Here is a 23,784-nt window from a genome sequence, read left to right as displayed (position 1 = left end):
GATCATCCTGGAGCTGATCATTGGCTGATCCTTTGCCATTCTGGCTATTCTTCGATCCATTTGAATCGTAGTCTTCCGTTTTCTTCCATGCATCTCTGGTTTTGCTTTCCATTTTAAAGCATTGGAGATTTTAGCTGAACAGCCCCTCATTGTCTGCACTTCTTTATAAGTTTTACCCTCTCCAATCAACTTTTTAGTCAAAGTACGCTGTTCTTCTGAACAATGCCTCGAATGACCCATATTTCTCAGACTTTAAAGGAGAAATGCATGTACATGTGCTGGCTTAATCCTTAAATAAGGGCCACCTGATTCACACCTGTTTCTTCACAGAATGATTGACCTCACTAATTGAACTCCACACTGCTATTATTTTTAATACACTCCCTTTCAATTTTTCAAATACACAGACTAAAACACATGCAGATCATGAATGCCGAGTCTGTTGGTTTTCTTAGAATCTACTACAACAACTGGTAAATTGTTTGATATGTGGTAATATGATTTATACCAAAAACAGTGATTAATCTGGTTAGTCATATTGGACTGCTATTATTTTGAACACTACTGTATCCCAAATACTAAGAGGTGAATACCAAAAAGTCCCTTGTTTGATACAGGGAAAGGAGCCTGTGGTTAATAGTTGTCTCAGTTCGTTTCAGTTGAATAGATGATAAAAGAGATAAAGTGCCATAACTCATAAGGCTACTACTGGAACTTTTACTGCATGCAAGTAACAGTTAGAATTACTGTTGGAGTACTTACTAGTTGGGGTCCTCAGGCTCTGAATGTAACGTTGCTCCTGTAGGAGGGGATCCTGTATATGAAAAGCCGTTCTGGGAGAGTCCTCCCGGGTGTCCCCTTGTCTTGTGTCTGTCCGATGCTGGCAGTGCGCTCCGGCTGGAAGCGCTGCTTCAGCATGTACAGGGGCTGTGTAGATGAAGTGGATGACGCCACTGCTGAGTACTACAAGATCCAGATAGGGCCACAGTTCATCGACGTGTTTCGAAAGAAACGCAATCCTTCCAATTTATAAAAGTTTGAAAATGAAGTGTTTAAAACCTCCCTGATCCACTTGATCTAACATTAGGCTATGTGAAACTCTACTGAACATGATCATGACAATTGTCAAAACAATTAGTGCATGCTCAACTTGTCTCATCTTTTGGCATACTGCCAATGACACAGACTACGTAACAGCTATGAAGCCTGTGAGCCAGGGGTTAGAAGGTAGGGCCTGCCTGGTATCTCAATTTCAATGGTATCTAATTCCTCAGGACATAAATACATTTGGAAATGACTTATTGCCAAAGCTAACAGACAATTCTCTATACGCTTCCTTAAAGACCTGTCCTTTACCTTCGACACAGTCAGCCACTCCCTGCCACTACAATTCTTCTCTTCCCTTGGGGTCAAAGACCGTGCCCTCCCCTGGATCTCCTCATCCCTTTCTAACGCCACATTTAGCGTCTCCTATTCCCATACTGCCTACTCATCCCGCCCTCTCTCTGCTAATGTCTCTCAAGGCTCAGTCTTGAGATCCCTACTCTTCTCCATCTATACTCTTGGCCTGGCACAACAAAAAGTCTCATGGCTTCCAGTACCATCTACAGTATATGCTGATGATATGCAGATCTACCTCTCTGGCCCAGATGTCACCTCTCTGCTGTCCCAAATCCCAGAGTGTCTATCTTAGCCATATCCTTTTTCTCATCAAGCTTCCTAAGCTCAATGTGGACAAAACTGAATTCATCATCTTTCCTCTATCTAACCTAACGCTGACACCCGATCTAAATATCACAATAAATTACATCACGCTTTCCCCTGTACTGGAAGTCGACTGCCTCGGTGTAATCCTCAACTCTCCCCTGTCCTTCATGTTGCACATCCAAGCTCTTACCATCACCTGCCGCCCCCAGCTCAAAAGTATTTCTAGAATCCTTCCTTTCCTCAACCCAGAATCTACTAAAATGTTAGTGCATGCCCTCATCTTCTCCCAACCTCGACTTCTGCAAAATCCTCCTTTGTGGCCTCCCTGTTAACATTGTCGTGCCTCTCCAGTGTAGTGGGGGAAAGACGGCATCGTCATACTGGATTGGGGACACTGTGGCAACCTCACACTATATTGAGAACACTGTGAAGGCCTCATACTGCATCGATGGCACTGTGAGAACTTCATAATCTTTGTGGGGGAACTGTGGGGTTATATTGTGTAAGGAAATGTACTATGGAGGCATCATAGCATCGTGTGCATTATGGTAGGGATAAAATGTGGAGCGGAGACCTTATACTGTGTGGGACGCATCTTCCAGTTCATCGTACAATGTGGAGGGCCATAGTGGTAATATCTTACTGTGTGAACACCATGGAAGGTGTGAAGAACTGCACCTCACAGCCCTGCCTGACGTCACGAATACGTCATGGGAGTCACGCGGTACGGTCTCCCCACTTTCACCAACGTGACGTTCCGCACCCCCTGGGGATACATAAGTTTTACACAGATACCCCTTGTCCACACGAGCACAGGGAGGTAATAGAGGGTGGCTCACACATCTGCTGGCGTTGCACAACACCTGCTCACAACTCTGACAGGTGGTTGAGAGACGCCTTTCATTAGCACCAGTGAAAAAGAGCCTTGCCAGCCCGTTATGGACTGCCACCAGTTCCTTGTTAGATATAAGCCCAATCCGTTAATGGGATTATATCGGGACAGAACCCAGCCCAAGTCGCATAAGACGTTAAATCAAGAACACGGACATGTGGATTCGTGGATGGATAAAAGAGCAACCTAAGGTTAAATTGGATATTTATTCGCCTTAAGGACACAATAGTCAAAACACTATATACATATACAATGTTCAGATATGCAAATACAGATGGTAGTACAATAAGTATACGCAGATGAAACAATAGTTAGTTACCAGCTCGTTTTTAGGCCTTGGTGCTGGCAGCCACATGGGAGATGTGGGGGGCTAGCTGTTTTGGGTTTCTTCCAACACGATACACGGCATGACCTCCCTTAGAAGTGAACATAGGGGCCCCCCATCAGTGAAAAGTTTAAGATCTGATTTGGCTAGGTGAAAGCCTTTGGACTGAGGTCTAGGCTCTTCCCTGTGTGAATTCGCTCATGTTTGACAAGACTAGCTTTCCTATTAAAACATTTCCCACAATTTGAACATAAAAATGGCTTCTCCCCTGTGTGAGTTCTCTGATGTGCAACAAGATTTGGTTTCTGTGTAAAACATTTCCCACATTCTGAACATGAAAATGGCTTCTTCCCTGTGTGAGTTATTTGATGTTTAACAAGATGGTGTTTCACTGCAAAACATTTATCACATTCTGAACACGAATAAGGCTTCTGCCCTGTGTGAATTCTCTGATGCACTATTAAAACTGATTTCCGTTTAAAACATTTTCCACAATCGGAGCATGAAAACACCTTGTTCACTTTGTGACCTAGCTGATGTGTAACAAGATGTGATAGGTCTATAAAACATTTCCCACATTCTAAACATGGAAATGGCTTCATACCTGGGTGAATTCTCCGATGTGTAACAAGAATAGAGTTTGTAGAAAAACATTTCCCACATTCAGAACATGAAAATGGCCTCTCCCCTGTGTGAATTCTCTGATGTCTAACAAGTTTTGCTTTCTGATTAAAACATTTCCCACATTCTAAACATGAAAATGGCTTCTCTCCTGTGTGAATTCTCTGATGTTTTAAAAGTTTCGATTTCATACAATAATGTTTCCCACATTCTGAACAAGAAAATGGCTTCTCCACTGCGTGGCTCCTCTGATGTTCAACAAGTATGGATTTCTCAATATAATGTTTTCCACAGTCTGGACATGAAAATGGTTTCTTCGCTGTGTGAATTCGCTGATGTATAGCAAGTTTGGATTTTTCACTATAACATTTCCCACATTCTGAACATGAAAATGGCTTCTCCCCTGTGTGAACTCTCTGATGTGTAACAAGATGTGTTTTCTGTGTAAAACATTTCCCACATTCTGAACACGAATATGGCTTCTCCCCTGTGTGAACTCTCTGATGTTGAGCAAGATATAATTTTTCTGTAAAACATTTCCCGCATTCTGAACATAAAAATGGCTTCTCCCCTGTGTGACTTCTCTGATGTGCAATAAGTCTTGATTTAGTAGTGTAATATTTCCCGCATTCTGAACATAAAAATGGCTTCTCCCCTCTGTGACTTATCTGATGTGCAATAAGTCTTGATTTAGTAGTGTAATATTTCCCGCATTCTGAACATAAAAATGGCTTCTCCCCCGTGTGACTTCTCTGATGTATAATAAATCTTGATTTAGTAGGGTAATATTTCCCACATTCTGAACATAAAAATGGATTCTTCCCTATGGAATGTTCAACAGCCCTTCTGTTACTTTTGTTTTTCTTTTGTATTTTTTGTTTTGTATTTGTCTCTGATGAAGCAGAAGAAAGGATCTTGGCATGAGGGGTGTCTGGTATAATGACATATTCTTCACATGTATCTGGTGCAATATCAGAGAATATCAGATTTCTCTCTGAGCTCTTCGTACAGTTATCTGCCAAGAATAAAACCGATTTTAATATTTTTTCAAGAACACTGCATTGGAAATATTTAAATATTTATAATTATATAGTTTAAAAATTTACATACAAATGTAATACAATTCAATTATCAACAGACTAAGACAGTGGACCACAAAAGAGGGACTGATTATCGTGTTAGGCCACTAGATTATGCCCCTTAAAAATTTTTTACTTTTGTATTGTAACCTCCTTCTCTATAGGTTCATGTTCCACTGTACCCGTCACCAATCATTTCAAGTTACATGTTCAGAAAAAAATCAGAAAGGGGATTGGAATTTGTTTTATTTGGCGATTTCAGCTCACTACATACCCTCTGAGACGTACAAGTACTCTAGTAGGAGCAAAGCACATAGAAGGAGCATATTGGTCATGTACATATAAGCCACTACTTTGGAGAAAGTTTAAGATTTTGTATTTTTTATGAAACTAAGCAGTGGACACAAGAAATGAGAACAAGTCATCTATATTCTTTTATATGTTATGCAAGCCAATAGAAACACTGCCCTTTAATACAAAATAAATTTGACCTAAAGCTACATCACATTTTTCAGACTAAAAGTTGATAAAAATAACCAAATCAAATAAATTAATTAAAAATATTAGACTTTTATTTTTAAATGAGGAAAATTATCCAATATCACTTGACTGAGTTTCCAAAGTATCTGAAACTTTACTGTCAGTATCTGGTGTGACTCTGAATTTTACAAGCAATATCAGTGCAGTTATTGCTGAAAAACAGAGTCTGAGACAAGTGATGTGCCATAAAAAAGGTAGACAATTGAGAACTGTTTCATAACTCTACTGAACAGACTGCTGATGCCATTGATAGTGGTGCTGCAGCAGCTCCCCTCAATCTTAGCCGTGGTATTTATTTTTCCTTTTATACTACCCTGCCGATTGAAATTGCCACTATGTCTTTTATCATACATTTTTACAACCCTACAAATCTCAGTTATTCCCCCCTTCTCAAAAAGGATGTATGAAGACATACTAGGTTGGTTAATACATGACAAGAAAGCCAGCATCTGCAAAAAGGCTGCTACAGGTACATCTCACCAAGTTAGAATATTATCAAAAAGTTAATTTCAGTTCTTCAATACAAAAAGTGAAACTGATATTATATAGAGTCATTACAAACAGAGTGATCTATTTCAAGTGTTTATTTCTGTTAATGTTGATGATTATGGCTTACAGCCAATGAAAACACAAAAGTCATTATCTCAGCAAATTATAATTAACAAAAACCACCTGCAAAGGCTTGCTACACATTTAAAAAGGTCGCTTAGTCTGTTTCAGTAGGCTCCACAATCATGGGAAAGAGTGCTGACTTGACAGCAGGGCTGTGGAGTCTGTAAGCCAAACCTCTGACTCCTCAATTTCCATGACACCGATCCAGACTATAACTTTCCCAAATTCTTATGAAAAAATATTCCCCACAAACTGCATTGAACTACTGTACCCAATTTATTACATATTTTAGGAGTCGGACCATTTTATACAGACTCAGACTCCACAGCCCTGCTTGACAGATGTCCAGAAGGCAGTCATAAACACACTAAGTAAATGCAAAGTAAATTTTGCATTTCATTTGGAAATCCCAGAGTCTGGAGGAAGAGTGGAGAGGCCACAATCCAAGCTGCTTCAGGTCTAGTGTGAAGGTTCCACAATCAGTGATGGTTTGGGGAGCCATGTCATCTGCGGGTGTAGATCCAGTGTTTTATTAACACCAAAGTCAGCGCAGCCGTCTACAAGGAAATTTTGTCCCTCTGCCGACAAGCTTTTTGGAGATGGACATTTCATTCTCCAGCAGGACTTGGCACCTGTCCACACTGCCAAAAGTAACAATACCTGGTTTACACACAACAGTATCACTGTGCTTGATTGGCCAGCAAACTCACCTGACCTTAACACCATAGAGAGGAAGATGAGAGACACCAGACCCAACAATGCAGACGAGCTGAAGGCTGCTATCAAAGCAACCTGGGCTTCCATAACACCTCAGCAGAGCCACAGGCTGATCGCCTCCATGCCACTCCACATTGATGCAGTAATTGATGCAAAAGGAGCCCCGACCAAGTATTGAGTGCATTTACTGAACACACATTTCAGTAGGCCAACATTTTGGATTTTAAAATCATTTTTCAAGCTGTTGTTATAAAGTATTCTAATTTACTGAGATAATGACTTTTGTGTTTTCATTGGGCTGTAAGCCATAATCATCAACATTAACAGAAACAAACACTTGAAATACTTGACTACCTCTTGAAGCTCATCAAGAGAATGCCAAGAGTGTGCAAAGCAGTCATCCAAGCAAAAGGTGGCTACTTTGAAGAAACTAGAATATAAGACATATTTTCAGTTGTTTCACACTTTTTTGTTAAGTATATAATTCCACATGTGTTAATTCATAGTTTTGATGCCTTCAGTGTGAATGTACAATTTTCATAGTCATGAAAATACAGAAAAATCTTTAAATGAGAAGGTGTGTCCAAACTTTTGGTCTGTACTGTAGATCACTTTTTTTTTTTAAATAAATTTCTATTCCCCTCCTCCCTTCTAAAAAAGGACATAACAAGAAATGCTAGGTCGGTAGGTACATTCCTGCAAAGCCAACAATTACAGTTGTATTGGTATGACATATAGAGATGTAAAATTTGACTGGTAAAACAGGTTTCCATTAAAAAAAAAAAATGGTCTATGACACGCACATCATTTTGTGAGGTAGACAGTTAAAATGTCTGGACCTTGGTTAATTTTATTTAGCTTTTTTTAAAACAAGTATTCTCCCCTTCACAAAAAAAAAAAAAGAATATGCAGAAAATGGAAAAACGTAGTAGCATTGTGAAATGTACATATTCTCTGACTAACACCAAGTTCAGATTTTGTCTTCTTGAAAAATATTGTGTTGGCTTGCTACTTTCCAGTGCATGAAGAATTAAAGAAATTGTCCACTACTTTTACATTGATGCTCTTATCCGTGGGATAGGGCATCAATGTATGATCGGCCGGGGTTCCGCACACGGCACCCCCGCCGATCCGCTGTTATCGGTGCCTGCAGGGCTCCGCAGTCAAGTGGTAGTGGCCGCCGCGGTGTACAGCACATCCGCCTCCTATTCAATTCAATGTGTGGGACCCGGGCCGATCACACATTGATGCCCTATCCGACGGATAGGGCATCAATGTAAAAGTAGTGGACAATCCCTTTAAGAAAAATGTATGTGTAATTCAAATTCAGCAAGGCAAGTTGCCAACCTAGCTGCACTATATCACTGATCAATCACACTGGATCCGATACTGCTGTTGGCATCTCTCTTATGTCCCTCTCCACCTGCCAACTGAATCACAGAATACTACACTCATCTTCTTCACTGCTGAAGTTGTAAAACACACATTGTCTAAAGTATTTGTCTCTATTGCTGAGCTGTGAGCTCTGACATCCTCTCACTATCTAGGACCACCCGAAAATGGATGCAGCATTCCTTGCCTCAGCTTTTCTAAAGGATTTAATAGTCCCTCCTGATTGGCTGTGCTCTAGTTTGTAATGTGATAATTACAGGGCATCTTAGGGAAGCCCGCATGGCCATGCCTGAGGTCACGTGACACTTCTGTGGCTGATGCAATTATCTGCAAAGAAGTAAAATGGCGATTTGTGCAAATCGAATAGCAAGTGGTTTGAACTTGCCGTGAAAATTCTAAAATAATTCAATTCGGATTAAATTGATTTGCTAATCTTTGCTTTATTTTGACCCAATTAATGTACCAAGATTTTCCATGCAATGTAAGGCAGCCAAACAAGTCCACAATTTGCAAACAGGACTATCACAATTTTTTACATGGCCGTCTAAATCCAGCCTTATCAATCTCAATGTATACAGCAAAAGGACAGCTGAACGGCTTTTTATTGAATTTCAAACAGTACCCTCCAGCTGAGCCAAGAGAACACGAAAGAATGCAGAATGACCTTCCCCTGAACTATGCAAAAGCATATGTTTGCATCATTGGAATGCAAAATTGAATCATTAAAGTGTTTATGCCAACTTTCTGGTGTAAAACACTTTGAAGAGTCGCAAAATTTTGCAATGTTTCGCGTTGAGCAAAAGATGGAGAAGGCGTGGCAGCGCCCATCCACAAAATATATCAAAACTTACAACACTGTGGTGGTGTAAATTAAGCCAGAAATGCTACTCTAGTCCTTGAATGGAGTAGCATTTCTGGAATGGAGCATGGAGGCACATGCCACAGAGATGTGCTGAATTAATTGGCATTTGCCCCTTAATTAATTTGGTGCATCTTACTTCTTCACGATCCTTGATTAAGATTGGCATGTACAGCGCCAATCTTCATGAAAAGTCTCTAAATATTTAACCATAAAATCCACATAAATTCCATGTGAACACACCCCCAAAAAAGTCAACATATATGGTTATTAGAGTAGCCAGGGATTGAGTAGCATATGTGACTTCTCGGCATTTAGTGGTCACTACTCACCTGTGCGGTTATCTGTAGGAATCTCCTCTTTACACCGCTCATCGCCCCTCACATATGTCTCTGTAGTATTAATATGGGGCAGATCTTTACTCTGAAACAAATATTGTAAATGTCAGACAGAAAAGATCATAAAATAATATGGCAGTAGGTATCACATAGCTACAGGTCTCCTGTATAAATCCAACCTGTTGGCTCCTAATTCTAACCAGGAGTCTCCAAAACCAGACAATTGTGAGAAGATCCAGACAACATCTAATGTCTGATCAGCTTTATCCTGTCATCTCCACCATAAACAAAACATACACTGAATGGACACATTAGAGACACCCATCTAGTCATGTAGTACATTGTTTGCCCACTAGGGCCTCAGCAATTTATTGTGTCAAAGATTCTAGGTGATTAAATAATTATGCAGGATTATAGGCCCATGAGGACATGATAGCTTCTTGCATGTGATGACAAGCATTGAACAGCCAATTCTACCCAAAGATATTCAATAGGCAGAGGCGTAACAATCGCAGATGCTGAGGGTGAGACCTCGACCTGGCCTGTGCAGGAAGGGGGGGCCCGTTGTCATCTGCTTGCTTCAAATTTGCACTGAAGGCTGCACCATTTTTGTGTACATCTGGTAAGACTTGGGACCATGTCAGAAATTCGATAAGGGAGAAGGAAAAGGAACTCTAGTGGTACTGGGCCATAAATACAGAAAGGTAGCTGTCAGTTTTTGGGGACCCTGAGACGGCTATCACAAAGGCTACGTGTAACACGGACTTGAGAGTTTAAAAAAAGTCTACATAGGCAAGCCACGGCACGTATTGTACACTGGAAATGGGCAGCAAGGAAAAGGAGTCAGAAAAGATGAAGGGCTCCAGAAATCTAATAAATGTAAATGCTGGTTACTGTATAAGTTATGTGCCTCTGTACAAAACTGTTAAATATTTTCCTTTGTTGGAAACATATGATTTGATTGACAAATCGTGTATCTGCTATTCTCTATATAGGATACATCAATCTGTAAAATTCTGTTCATTTTCACATTGTGGCCTAAATCCTTCCTTGTTAATACGTTATATCAGGGGTCGACAAAGTTGTTCAGAATCTAGGAGCCAGCCAAAAAATTTAGGAGCCAGAATTTTTTTTGTTGACAAACTGTACATATAGACCCCCTCACACACGGAGTCTCCCCGGGGAGCACGGCCATTGTATGTACTTACACAGGTAGCGGGAGATGAGAACGGGCCCCCGGCCACAGCGATCCTTCCCCCCCAGGGCCGGCTCCAGGTTTTTCTGGGCCCCGGGCGAAAGAGTCTCAGTGGGCCCTTTTAACACATACACGATTCATGATGCACAGATACGGCGGAGAAATAAATATATATATTATATATATATATATATATATATATATATATATATATATATATATATATATATATATATATATATATATATATATATATATATATATATATATATATATATATATATATATATATGTATATATATATGTATATATATATATATATATATAATTTATTTATTTATTTATTTATTACACATGGCCCAGCCTGCCCCCTCATCCTTCACATACGCAGACATATGCACACGCACACACGGTACGCAGACATGCGCGCGCACACACACGGTACGCAGACATGCGCGCGCGCACACACACACACACGGTACGCAGACATATGCGTGCGCACACACGGTACGCAGACATATGCGCGCGCACACACGGTACGCAGACATGCGCGCGCGCGCACACACGGTACGCAGACATATGCGCGCGCACACACGGTACACAGACATATGCGCGCGCACACACGGTACGCAGACATATGCGCGCGCACACACGGTACGCAGACATATGCGCGCGCACACACGGTACGCAGACATATGTACACATACAGACATACACATAGATAAAACAGACAAATATACAGTTATATGAAAAAGTTTGGGCACCCCTATTAATCTTAAGCTTAATGTTTTATAAAAATTGGTGTTTTTGCAACAGCTATTTCAGTTTGATATATGTAATAACTGTTGGACAGAGTAATGTTTCTGCCTTGAAATGAGGTTTATTGTACTAACAGAAAATGTGCAATCTGCATTCAAACAAAATTTGACAGGTGCATAAGTATGGGCACCCTTATCATTTTCTTGTTTTAAATACTCCTACCTACTTTTTACTGACTTAATAAAGCACTTTTTTTTTGTTTTGTAACCTTATTGAGCTTTGAACTTCATAGCCAGGTGTATGCAATCATGAGAAAAGCTACTTAAAGTGGCCACTTGCAAGTTGTTCTCCTCTTTGAATCTCCTCTGAAGAGTGGCATCATGGGCTCCTCAAAACAACTGTCAAATGATCTGAAAACAAAGATTATTCAACATAGTTGTTCAGGGGAAGGATACAAAAAGCTGTCTCAGTGATTTAATCTGTCAGTTTCCACTGTGAGGAACATAGTAAGGAAATGGAAGAACACAGGGACAGTTCTTGTTAAGGCCAGAAGTGGCAGGCCAAGAAAAACATCAGAAAGGCAGAGAAGAAGAATGGTGAGATCAGTCAAGGACAATCCTCAGACCACCTCCAGAGAGCTGCAGCATCAACTTGCTGCAGATGGTGTCACTGTGCATCGGTCAACTATACAACGCACTTTGCACAAGGAGAAGCTGTATGGGAGAGTGATGCGAAAGAAGCCGTTTCTGCAAGCACGCCACAAACAGAGTCGGCTGAGGTATGCAAAAGCACATTTGGAGAAGCCAATTTCTTTTTGGAGGAAGGTCCTGTGGACTGATGAAACCAAGATTGAGTTGTTTGGTCATACAAAAAGGCGTTATGCATGGCGGCAAAAAAACACAGCATTCCAAGAAAAACACTTGCTACCCACAGTAAAATTTGGTGGAGGTTCCATCATGCTTTGGGGCTGTGTGGCCAATGCCGGCACCGGGAATCTTGTTAAAGTTGAGGGACGCATGGATTCCACTCAGTATCAGCAGATTCTTGACAATAATGTTCAAGAATCAGTGATAAAGTTGAAGTTACGCAGGGGATGGATCTTTCAGCAAGACAATGATCCAAAACACCGCTCCAAATCTACTCAGGCATTCATGCAGAGGAACAATGACAATGTTCTGGAATGGCCATCCCAGTCCCCAGACCTGAATATCATTGAACATCTGTGGGATCATTTGAAGAGGGCTGTCCATGCTCTGCGACCATCAAACTTAACTGAACTGGAATTGTTTTGTAAAGAGGAATGGTCAAAAATACCTTCATCCAGGTTCCAGGAACTCATTAAAAGCTACAGGAAGCGACTAGAGGCTGTTATTTTTGCAAAAGGAGGATCTACTAAATATTAATGTCACTTTTCTGGTGAGGTGCCCATACTTATGCACCTGTCAAATTTTGTTTGAATGCAGATTGCACATTTTCTGTTAGTACAATAAACCTCATTTCAAGGCAGAAACATTACTGTGTCCAACAGTTATTACATATATCAAACTGAAATAGCTGTTGCAAAAACACCAATTTTTATAAAACAATAAGCTTAAGATTAATAGGGGTGCCCAAACTTTTTCATATAACTGTATATACACAGTCATATACACTGACATTCACATACATGCACTCACACAGACCCATTACTAATATTTTTAATATGGGGATTGGGGAAGCCTCACTCACCTGTCCCCGGTCCAGTGTCCTGTCCAGCAGCTCCTCGGGTATGGGGCAGTGCAGGGCCCCCGGCGTGTCACAGACTTCATGGCCCTGGAACATCAGAGGGGCCCACTTGCGGTCGGGTCCGGGCCCCTCCCGCCCATCTGTGCAGGACCTCCGCTCCGACGGTGTTTGATTGCCGGCACTCCCCCAGACATGGCCGCGCGCTGTGCGGCTGTGTCTGCTAGTAATGACGCGGCAGGAGCGACACGCAAGCACAATTAAAGGTGCAGTGCTGTCGACCCTGCCGTGTCATTACTAGCAGACACAGCCGGACAGCGCGCGGCCATGTCTGGGGGAAGTGCCGGCAATCAAGCAGCGCCTGCGTTCCTGAACAGGTGCCGAGGAAGCGGCCAGGGCCCCGACAGTGAGTGGGCGGGTGGGTGTGTGGGCCCGGCCCCGACAGTGAGTGGGCGGGGCCCCGACAGTGAGTGGGCGGGTGGGTGTGTGGGCGGCTGGGCCCCTCTGATTTTCCAGGGCCCCGGCACTTGCCCGGGTACGCCGGGTGCTGACGCCGGCCCTGCTTCCCCCGTAACCCAACTCTCCCTGTCCAGTCCCGGAGCATAAGGGGGGCGGAGCAAAGTGGAGAAGGCGGCCTGAGCGATACTGTCCCTGCTTCCTCCGATTGGATGACTCCGTGCAGGAGGTGGGATTGGATTGACAGTATTTTTTTTTCTTCTCAACTCCTCAACTCCTCAAGCACCAGGCAACATTTTCTAGGCGCCACTGGCGACCAGGCGCCTGGGTTTGTCGAGCCCTGCGTTATATCTGGGGTTTCTGGGTTAACATGCACACCATGGAAACTGTTTCACCGGTGTCTAGGATCATAATAACACACCTTGTGACCCTTACACTGGAATCAATCCATAACTACATAACCCTTATGGCATGGCTCATTGTCCTTCTACCAAACAGTAAAGAGCAGCTATGAAGGGATGACCTTGGTCTGTCACAATGCTCAGGTAAGCTCTAGTGTCCAAACATCCATGCACAGGTACCCAAAAACACAGGAAGAGCCCTGAAAACATTCCCCGCACCATTACACCATCACCACCAGTCTGAAAGATTAGCATCTGACAGGAAGGCTATACGGATTCATGCTGATTGTGTCAAATTCTGACCCTTCCATCATCAGGATACAACACCAACCAAGGTTCTTCCACTGCTCAGTGATATAATTGTTGCTCTCATTTGCCAAATGAAATTTTATATATTTTGTTTTCCCTTGGACAGCAATGACACTGGTTGTCTGCTGCTATAGCCCATCTGTGCCTAGGAACGATGAATGCATTTTATCTAATATATTAGATGAATACCATCAATGTATTCAGCTGCAGATACCTAAATGATGATTGTTCACATCACATTTTTCCATGATCAGAACATTATCAGTAATTAATTGGCCATTCAGTATACAGTATAAAATACTGACAGATAAAACAAGACTAGTGATGAGCGAGTATGTTTTGTTAACCCTTTCGCTGAGTATACTCGGCCGAGCACCAAGTATTTATAGCGTGCTCGGGATTTAAGTTTTTTGTTGCTCCGTGAACATGATTTGCGACTGTTTGACAGATTTAATACATGTGAGGAATGCGACGGCCATAATGGAGACTGTACAGTAACAGAGCAGCGAGCGACGTCAGGAGGGAAGTGACCCAATCTAATCCAATACAGACAGACCCTGATATAGCGACTATGGCTGTGACTCGCTCATCACTAAACAAGACTGAACACAAGACCTTCACAGCCTTCTACACATCATAGGGGAGATCTCATGACACCTTCTCTCCATCTACCTGATAATCCAGAAGAACATCGGGATCTTCTTGTTTACAGTCCTGTGGAAGAAGAGGACGGGGACATCTCTCTGGTGTTGTCCTCTTACTGGATAGAACTGGAGGAAACACATACAGGGACTGAATTCATTCTTTACATAGAGATAATTATAGGCCGTGTGTATTTAGTCCTGTCTATTACCTGGTGATGTGAGGGGCTGGGGAACCTCCATCATGACGTCCTTGTACAGATCTTTGTGTCCTTCTAAATACTCCCACTCCTCCATGGAGAAATAGACGGTGACATCCTGACACCTTATAGCAACCTGACACATACAATGATACCGTCATACCCCAATCCCTTCATAGCGTTACTATATAATGTCCCAGCATTCCCAGCACTGTCACCTCTCCAGTCAGCAGCTCAATCATCTTGTAGGTGAGTTCTAGGATCTTCTGGTCATTGATGTCCTCATGTATCAGGGGGTGAGGTGGAGGCTCCGTGATTGGGCTCAGGGGTCTTCCCCATCCCTCAGACACAGGGTCCTGACAGCGCTCACTAGGGGTCTTCTTCACTACTGTGTAATCCTGGTTATGGAGAGACACATTAATAAATCTCACTACAGACATTTCCAGAGTCCTCACCTCTCCAGTTCTGTCCATCTGTTATTCCCATAGATAAGAATGATGTAATGTGACGTCATCAGAATCTCTCACCTCTCCAGTAAGCCGGAAGAGGATCTCTAGGGTGAGGTGTAATATCCTCTCTGCCATCTTGTCCCTGTCCCTATCCATTCTTGACGGTCAATCAGGAAAATTCTCTTATATAGAAGATCTCCACTGAGAGGATCCGATATTGTAGGGACCTGAATAGGGAGAAGATGACGATCATAAAGATCCCATGTAAGAAATCTCCGGAGCTGTTACCGGCTTCACGTGATCACTACATCCAGCCATGGCCCCGTCCTGCCCCCAGTATAACACACAATCACATTATAGTCACATACAGAGATTTATCACAGAATATTTCCAATCCAGCACCAAAAACACAGAACAAATCTAAAACAAATAATGTAAAATATCTGAATATTTACTAAATATTTCATAAAAACAAGACAAAGTTATAAAGTGCCGGGAACATCCACAGTGATCGGGACGGCAGAACCGGGGATGTCAGTAACAGATAATGATAGAACATTAATATCTCCTGATAGTGACAACATGGAGCGGGCGACGGCCATAATGGAGACTGTACAGTAACAGAGCAGCGAGCGACGTCAGGAGGGAAGTGACCCAATCTAATCCAATACAGACAGACCCTGATATAGCGACTATGGCTGTGACTAAATCCTAGTAGATGAAAGGACCTGCTCCCTCCGTCCACTAGGATTTCATCATGTTCCCCTTTATCACACAGGCACAATCTGTTCACTCTCATTCTCGTTGCCATCATTTCCTTACACTGTTCACAGAAATCCGAGATTACTTACCGGTAATCGTATTTTATGGAGACCACGACAGCACCCACTGAGAGAGGGGATCCACCCACAAGAACAGGAAACTTACAGATAAAAAGGGGCAGTCCCCCCTTGTCTCCTCAGTTGGTTACAGAGAATTTAGGAGGAACCGCCATAACAGGATAAATACATGAACTAGTATATCAGAATACTATCATTGTGTGAAAAGCAAATAAACACCTTTTCTAAGTGCAGAACCAGTGAGTAAATAATAATGGGGAGGAAGTGAGTGGGTGCTGTCGTGGTCTCCGTAAAATATACGATTACCGGTAAGTAATCTCGGATTTTCCTAACGCCACGATAGCACCCACTGAGAGACTTTCAGAGACTGTCACCTGGGAGGGACCACAGTATTGAGAATTGATCTCCCAAAATCAAGGTCCGAGGAAGAAGACAAATCAAGACTAGTGTTGAGCGAGTATGTTCTGTCCGAGTTTGCTCGGGCCGAGCTCCGAGTATTTACAGCTGCCCGGTGATATGGTTGAATCGCTCCGGTGTGCATGATTTGCAACTGTTTGACAGTTTTATTACATGTGAGGAATGTAATAAAGCTGTCAAACAGTTGCAAATCATGCACACGGGAGCGATTCAAGCATATCACCGAGCAGCTGTAAATACTCGGAGCTCGGCCCGAGCATATTCGGCAAAAGGGTTAATAGAACATACTTGCTCAACACTAATCAAGACTATAGTGTCTGAAAAAGGTGGAAGGTGAGGCCCAAGTTGCCACCTTACAAATTAAATCTATAGAGACATCAGCTCTATCAGCCCAGGAGGAGGCCATGGCCAGAGTAGAATAGGCTTTTTTGCCGTCAGGAGAGCGCTCACCTTTGGCCGAGTAGGCTGTGTAGATCGTGTCCCGTATCCATCGTGATAGTGTTCTTTGTGACACCAGACCCCTTTATGTGACCCTGGAAGGAGACCCTACTCTTCCTCCAGGACTGAGTTCTAGTCCTGTATTCTAGTACTATTCACCTAACGTCTAAAGTATGGAACCTGTGTTCCTCTGGTGTAGACGAGTCTTCATAAAAGGAGGGTAGACATATCTCCTGACTCCTATGAAATCTGGAAGCAACCTTTGGTAGATAAGCTGGATCAGGTTTCAGGATTAGTTTGTTCTGAAAGTCTAAAAGGAAGGGGGCATCTATTGAAAGAGCCTGTATATCGCCCACCCTTCTAGCTGACATTAAGGCTAACATTAAGGCTGTCTTCATAGTCAGATTTTTGATAGTGGAAGAAGCCACGGGTTCAAGGGGGGGACCCATCAAAGCGTCTACTATAAAGTTTAAGTCCCAGGGTGGAAGCCTGGGTATGTGTACAGGGTCGCTACACTCACAAGCCTGTAAAAACCTGGAGACCCATCAGTCCCCCGCTATACTGCAGTTGTACAATGCACCCAGAGCCGAGATTTGCACTTTTAAAGTGCTGGTAGATAGAACCACCTCACGCCCCTTCTGTAAAAATTCTAGGATAGCTGGAAAAGGCGCTTGGGTAGTAAGGGGGCCTGAATAGAATTGTAGGAATTTTTTCCATACCCTACAGTAGGTTTTTGCAGTAACTTCTTTCCTACTTTGAAGAAGAGTTGACACTAAAGCTTCAGAGAATCCTCTCAAATTCCACGCCGTCAGATGGAGACTCTCTGCTTGAGGGTGACGGAATGGACCCTGAGAGAGCAGCTCCAGACCTGATAGCAGGATCCATGGGTCGGTTACTGACATGGCTTTCAGCCACGAAAACCAAGGCCTCCTGGGCCAGAAAGGAGTAATTAGGATCACTCTCGCTCCTTCCTCCCTGATGTTTCTGAGGACTATTGGAATGAGACACATTGGGGGAAAGGCATAGGCTAGATCATAAGACCACCGAGTCTGTAGAGCATCCACTACTTCTGGGTGATCCGATGTCCGTAGTGAAGCAAACCGTTTGATCTTTCTGTTGCTTCTGGTTGAAAAGAGGTCTATGGCCAGAACCCCCCATAGCTGAACTATTTGTTGAAAAATCTGTTTGTTCAATGCCCACTTCCTTGGTGTAGAGAATGACGACTGAGGTAGTCTGCTCTGATATTGTCTATCCCCCTGATGTGCAGGGCTGAGAGGGAGAGGAGATGTTTTTCTGCCAGTAAGAAAATCTCCTCCGCCGTGGACATCAGAGAAGGTGACCATTTACCTACCTGGTGACTCAGATAAGCAACTACCGTGGTACTGTCGGTGTGTATTCGCACATGGGAATTCCGAAGAATGGGCAGGAATCTTAAGAGGGCATATTTCACTGCCTTTAACTTTTTCAGATTTGAGGAACCTATTGCATTGCTTGTTGTCCACCGTCTCTGGGCTATGTGATCCACTATATAGGCCCCCCACCCCCGAGGGGATAGCATCTGTCATCACTATGTTGTCCAGTGTTATGACCCATGGGACCCCCTTGGACAAATGAGCTGGATCTAGCCACCAACATAGAAAGTCTACTGTGGAAGCTGACAGACGCATCTTCCCTTCTAGATGTCCTCGCAAGATTTTGTTCACCTTGAGAACCTCGCATTGTAGATCCCTGAAGTGGAATTATGCCCACTGGACTGTTGGGATACAAGAGGTCAGGTATCCCATCAGGGACATGTCGTCTCTTAGAGACAGTTATGGATTGTGCACTACCCTGTGGACCTTGCTTATAATATTGATCAGTTTGTCTTCCGGTAGACCCAGAAAACTCTGCAAGGTTGATGGAGACAGTCTTGATTTTTGCAGGTTTATGATCCAACCCAGATCCTGTAAGGACGATATAATATGGTTTAGTCGGGAAGCACATTGAGCTGCAGACTTCACCACTATCAGGAAGTCATCTAGATATGGGAGATATGGGATAACCCTTTCTGGCAAATGGGCCATTACTTCTGCAATCACCTTTGTGAAGATAAGTGGAGCCATGGACAGGCCAAATGGCACTGCGGTGAACTGGAAGTGCCTGACCTGGTCGTCCAAATGCAGTGCAACCCTTAGAAACTGTTGGTGGTCTTGATGAATAGGAAGATGATAATATGCATCCTTTAGATCCACTATGGCCATGAAACACCTGGGAAGCAGAAGCCAAATAGACTTTATGGATTCCATTGTAAAAGTTTGGGATCTAAGGAAGGAGTTCAATTTCCGTAAGTTAATAATAGTACTAAAGGAACCATTAGGTTTGGGAACCAGGAATAGAGGGGAATATTTTTGATTTGCTATGCCACTTACCTCATGTGCAGGCAATACAGGACCTTAGGTATCCACGGTTACGACCACTAGCAGCTAGTTAACTAACTGTCTCTTTATCAGTGGACGTAACCATGGAAACCTAAGGTCCTGCGATGCCTGCACATGAGGAAAGAGAGACATAGCGATTCAAAAATACTATACTACATTTCTAATTGGAGGTATTTGCTAATATTATTATTATTACACCTACTACATATTGGGATAGGATCTTGGAGATGGGAATACCCCTTTAAGGACAGGAAACCAACTGAGGGGGCAAGCAAGGGGGACCACCCCTTTTTATCTGTAGGTTTCCTGTCCTTGTGGGCGGATCCCCTCTCTCAGTGAGTGCTGTCGTGGCGATAAGAAAATATACCTAAAATTACATGCTTTATTAATAACTTAAATTATGTATTATTGTTTATGGATGTAAAGAGAGGGTCCTGTTTATCCCTCTTTTCTGTTTAGCCCTCTATTTCCACCCACCCTAATCGCGGAGGTTGGCACCCCTGCTCAACGTTGGCTTGGTTGCCCCTAAACCACTATATGATAATAAATGGCCAGAAACAAATATGTAAAGATTATCCCCCCCATACATGAATATAATATAATAGACAAAAAATACCTCAAATGCTGATACACAATATACCAGAAATATAAAAAACAGGGTAATATATAGATGCTAAGAAGATCCCCCAACATAATGTGCTTAATTAACGTATGTGCATTCGACGCGTTTCCCCTCAACTCACAAAAGGTTCCTCAGGACGGAGCTTTTAGTGGGGTTTTGTCAAGAGAAAGATCGAAAGGGCCCATCATTAGGTCTGCTTAACCCCTTTCCAACATGGTCAGTAATAGTACGCCCCACGTCGGAAAGGCCTTTTCAGCAGGGGCTCCGGCTCTGAGCCCATGCTGAACTGGGCACATGTCAGCTGATTCTCACAGCTGACATGTGCCCGCAACAGCCGAGGGTGGAATCGCGATCCACCCGCGGCTGTTAACCAGTAAAATGCTGCTGTCAATCTTTGACAGCGGCATTTAACAGTGCCGGAAGCGCGTAACTTACCCCACCCATCGGTGACACAGTCACGAGATCGCGGGTCACTCATGGGTGGGCATGGCAACCCAGGGTCTGCAGCAGACCCCTGTGGTTGTCATGTAAAGATTGCTATGAGCGTCACCTAGTTATCGGCACTCATAGCACATGAGCATTTCTGCTGCATCTGCTCGTCGCCTGTATGCAGTAGAAGCAATCAGAAAACTGCTGCTTCTAGTCTCCTATGGAAACTATTGAAGCATGCAGAAAGTGTAAAAAAATGTTTTTTAGGCTATGTGCCCACGATGCAGAATTGAAGCAGAAAATTTCGGCAGCGTTTCTGCATGTCCTTGGCAGTAAAAACGCTTGCAGATTTTACACGCGTTTTTACATGCGGATTTGACTTGCGTTTTTCAAATGCAATGTGACCTCAAATCCGCATGCAGAAACGCACAAATAATGGACATGCCGTGGATTTTTCCACAAGGAAATTCCACAGCATGAGCAAAGAACATGTGGATTTTCATTGGGGACCATGGGGCACGTATTACCAAGCGTTTTTAAAGCGTTTCCGCTGCAGAAATTCCACATCAAAAATGCTTGAAAAATGCATAGTGGGCACGCAGCCTAAAAAAATATAACAGTTTAAATCACCCCCCTTTTGCCCCATTCAAAATAAAATAATAAAAAAAACCACATACACATATTTGGTATCGCCGCGTTCAGAATCGACCAATCAATATAAAAAAATAATTAATCTGATCGATAACCGGCGTAACGAGAAAAAAAATTCTAAACACCAGAATTACGTTTTTTTGGTCGCCGCAACATTGCAATAAAATGCAATAACGAGCGATCAAAACATCGGATTTATCCCAAAATGGTATCAATAAAAAGTCAGCTCGGCGCGCAAAAAATAAGACCTCACCCGGCCCCAGATCCCGAAAAATGGAGACGCTACAGGTCTTGGAAAATGGTGCTATTTTTTTTTCTTTTTTTAGCAAACTTTGGATTTTTTTTTCACCACTTAAATATAAAAGAACCTATACATGTTTGGTGTCTACGAACTCATAATGACCTGGAGAATAACAATGGCAGGTCAGCTTTAGCATTCAGTGAAGGTGGTAAAAAAAACACTGTGGAATTGCATTTTTTTTTGCAATTTCACCGCACTTGGAACTTTTTTCCCGTTTTCCAGTACACAATATGGTAAAACTAGTAATGGTGATTAAAAGTACAACTCGTCCCGCAAAAAATAAGCCTTCACATGGCAATATTGACCAAAAAATAAAAACGCTATGGCTCTGGGAACAAGGGGAGCAAAAAAACAAAAATACAAAAACGGAAAATGTCTCCGGTCATGAAGGGGGAGCCCATCAGAAGCAGGTGCTAAACCTCCTTACCGGACACTCAGCTCCTCCAGCTTGTTGTCTTACATGTGGCCGCTTCCTATGAAAGAAATCGTTTCACTTCCTGCAAACTCTAGTATGGCTCCTCCCCTCCATGTGACATCATCACAGGTCCTGTAAGCACACTAGAATGTATGGGCTTCTTCCGGATATGACGTCATTTCCGGGGGCGTGTTCTAGTTCAGCACCAGACCCCATAGTCTCATGTGAAGCTGCAGGAGGAGGTCAGTGTCCTGAGCTGACCTACAGGAGTTTGGTTTATTAATTGCTGGTTTGATGTCTTCTCTTCTTGTTGTTTTTGGGATGAGGGGGCTGATACTTGGGGGTGTGGGATTTGCAGGGTTAATTAATGCTTGTGGAACTCTTAGGGGGCTCTGGGGAATAATGCAAAGATAATGTATGCTTTTGGGGGCTCTGGGGGGACTGTGCAGATTCGTGGGGCTCTGAGGCAACGGTGCCCGCTTGTGCTGGGGCTCTGGAGTGACAGTGCCCGATTGTGGAGGATCTGGGGGGGGGATATTATGCACGCCCGTGGAGGTTCTGGTGGGGGGATATTGTGCATGCCCGTGGGGGGGAGGGGGGGGGTGGATGATTCACGCCCGTGGGGGGGAGGGGGGGGTTGGATGATGCACGCCCGTGGGGGCTCTGGGGGGGATTTTTTGCACGGCTCTGGGGGGTATATTGTGCACCCGCATGGGGGCTCTGGGGAGACGGTGCACCCCCGTTGGGGCTCTGGGGGTGGTGGTTGGATGATGCACGCCTGTGGGGGCTCTGGGGGGGGGGGGATTATGAACACCTTTGGGGGGGATAATGTTTGTAGGGGGGCATCTGGTGGGAGTTTATTCTTTGGGAGGTACATCTGGTGGTGTTAGGGGGGGAGAAGGCATCTGGTGGGGCTTTATGCTTGATAGGGAGGTGGGTCGTCTGCTGGTATTTGCGGTGGGGGTTTATGCTTGGGGAGGCAGCTGGTGTGGGTTTATGCTTGGGGGGAGGGGGACGTCTTGTGGGCTTTGGGGTCCTCTGGTTGGTGTGGGGGGATTAATCCTGGGGGCCCTGTGTGGGGGGGTTAATGCTGGGGGAGATTTGGGGTGGGGGGTTAATGCTTCATTGGGGGACACAAAAAACATGGGTGTATGCTGATGACACTATGCAAAAAAAGTTAGCTCTTCTCCAGAAGGGTGCATCATTAACTTGCACGACGCTAATCAGTTTTAGCTTAGTGCCAGTAGGAGGCAATCACGGGTCTGGACCCAGGCCGTTTCTACCTTAGGTTGTTTTCACATTGCGTTCTGTGTCCTCGTCAGGGCATACGTCTGAGATCCCCAGAAAACGGGGTTTGGACGTATGCGCTGACAGTGACCATAGACTGCAATGGTAACGGCTGAGCAAACTTGTGCTTTCCGTAGTGTACACCCACAGGTGGCGGACACTCACATAGGCTACTGTGTCTGAGAGTCCACCTCCTGTAGGCATACACTCCCGGAAAAAGTGCATGTTCGCTCTGCCATCACCATTGCAGTCTATGGCCCCCGTCAGCGCATACGTCAGACCCCGTTTTGCTGGGGATTCTGGACGTATGACCCGACTGGGACACAGAACACAATGTGAAAGTAGCCTTAGGTGTTTTGTTTTTTTTTTTTAAAAATTTTTTATTAATGATTCCCCTTTTTCTTTCAGATACGGTTTGTGAAGGCGACAGTGGAATTGTTTCACTACTGTATCCTCTGTGGTCTGCAAGGCAGGACCCTAACACAACAAGAGTGTTTGAGGTTCCCCGGCAGATGGTCCTTGACACTAATCCCCTGCCCACTCGCCTCATCGCCTCCTCAGATTCAGAGGTTGCAGGGAGGGAAGACTGATCCATTACCTGCCAGCCGCCTGAAGGTCTGTGTCCAGGTTCTCATGCCCATCTTCATCATCGGTCTGCGAAGAAGGATTCAGGCTGTTCAGTACAGGTATATCCTACCAGGCAGTGAGGATGCTCCAATAAAAAAACAAAAGGAGGGATGCCACCTCCACGTTT

The 23,784-nt window shown here is 43.7% G+C and overlaps 2 protein-coding genes across 9 annotated transcripts in view; one reads left to right on the top strand and one right to left on the bottom strand.

Annotated features, from left to right (window-relative positions):
* The window catches only part of LOC141271991 (uncharacterized), a 240,378-nt gene that overhangs the window by 152,429 nt on the left and 64,165 nt on the right, over nucleotides 1-23,784 (top strand). The window lies entirely within an intron of this gene.
* LOC141271979 (uncharacterized) lies at nucleotides 2,762-21,871 on the bottom strand. The gene is made up of 7 exons (XM_073682239.1): nucleotides 21,756-21,871; nucleotides 15,293-15,441; nucleotides 14,984-15,163; nucleotides 14,778-14,901; nucleotides 14,597-14,694; nucleotides 9,077-9,167; nucleotides 2,762-4,560 (listed from the first exon to the last, which is right to left on the bottom strand). The coding sequence occupies exons 2-7, from the start codon at nucleotides 15,368-15,370 to the stop codon at nucleotides 3,071-3,073; spliced, it is 2,061 nt and encodes a 686-aa protein (XP_073538340.1). The 5' UTR covers nucleotides 15,371-15,441; nucleotides 21,756-21,871; the 3' UTR covers nucleotides 2,762-3,070.

The sequence above is a fragment of the Phyllobates terribilis genome, unplaced genomic scaffold (genome assembly GCF_046119375.1).
Source record: "Phyllobates terribilis strain yellow unplaced genomic scaffold, ASM4611937v1 Scaffold_5__5_contigs__length_657084704, whole genome shotgun sequence".
Taxonomy (NCBI): domain Eukaryota; kingdom Metazoa; phylum Chordata; class Amphibia; order Anura; family Dendrobatidae; genus Phyllobates; species Phyllobates terribilis.
Note: the sequence above shows the minus strand (reverse complement) of the source record. Positions and strands in the feature narration are given on the sequence as shown.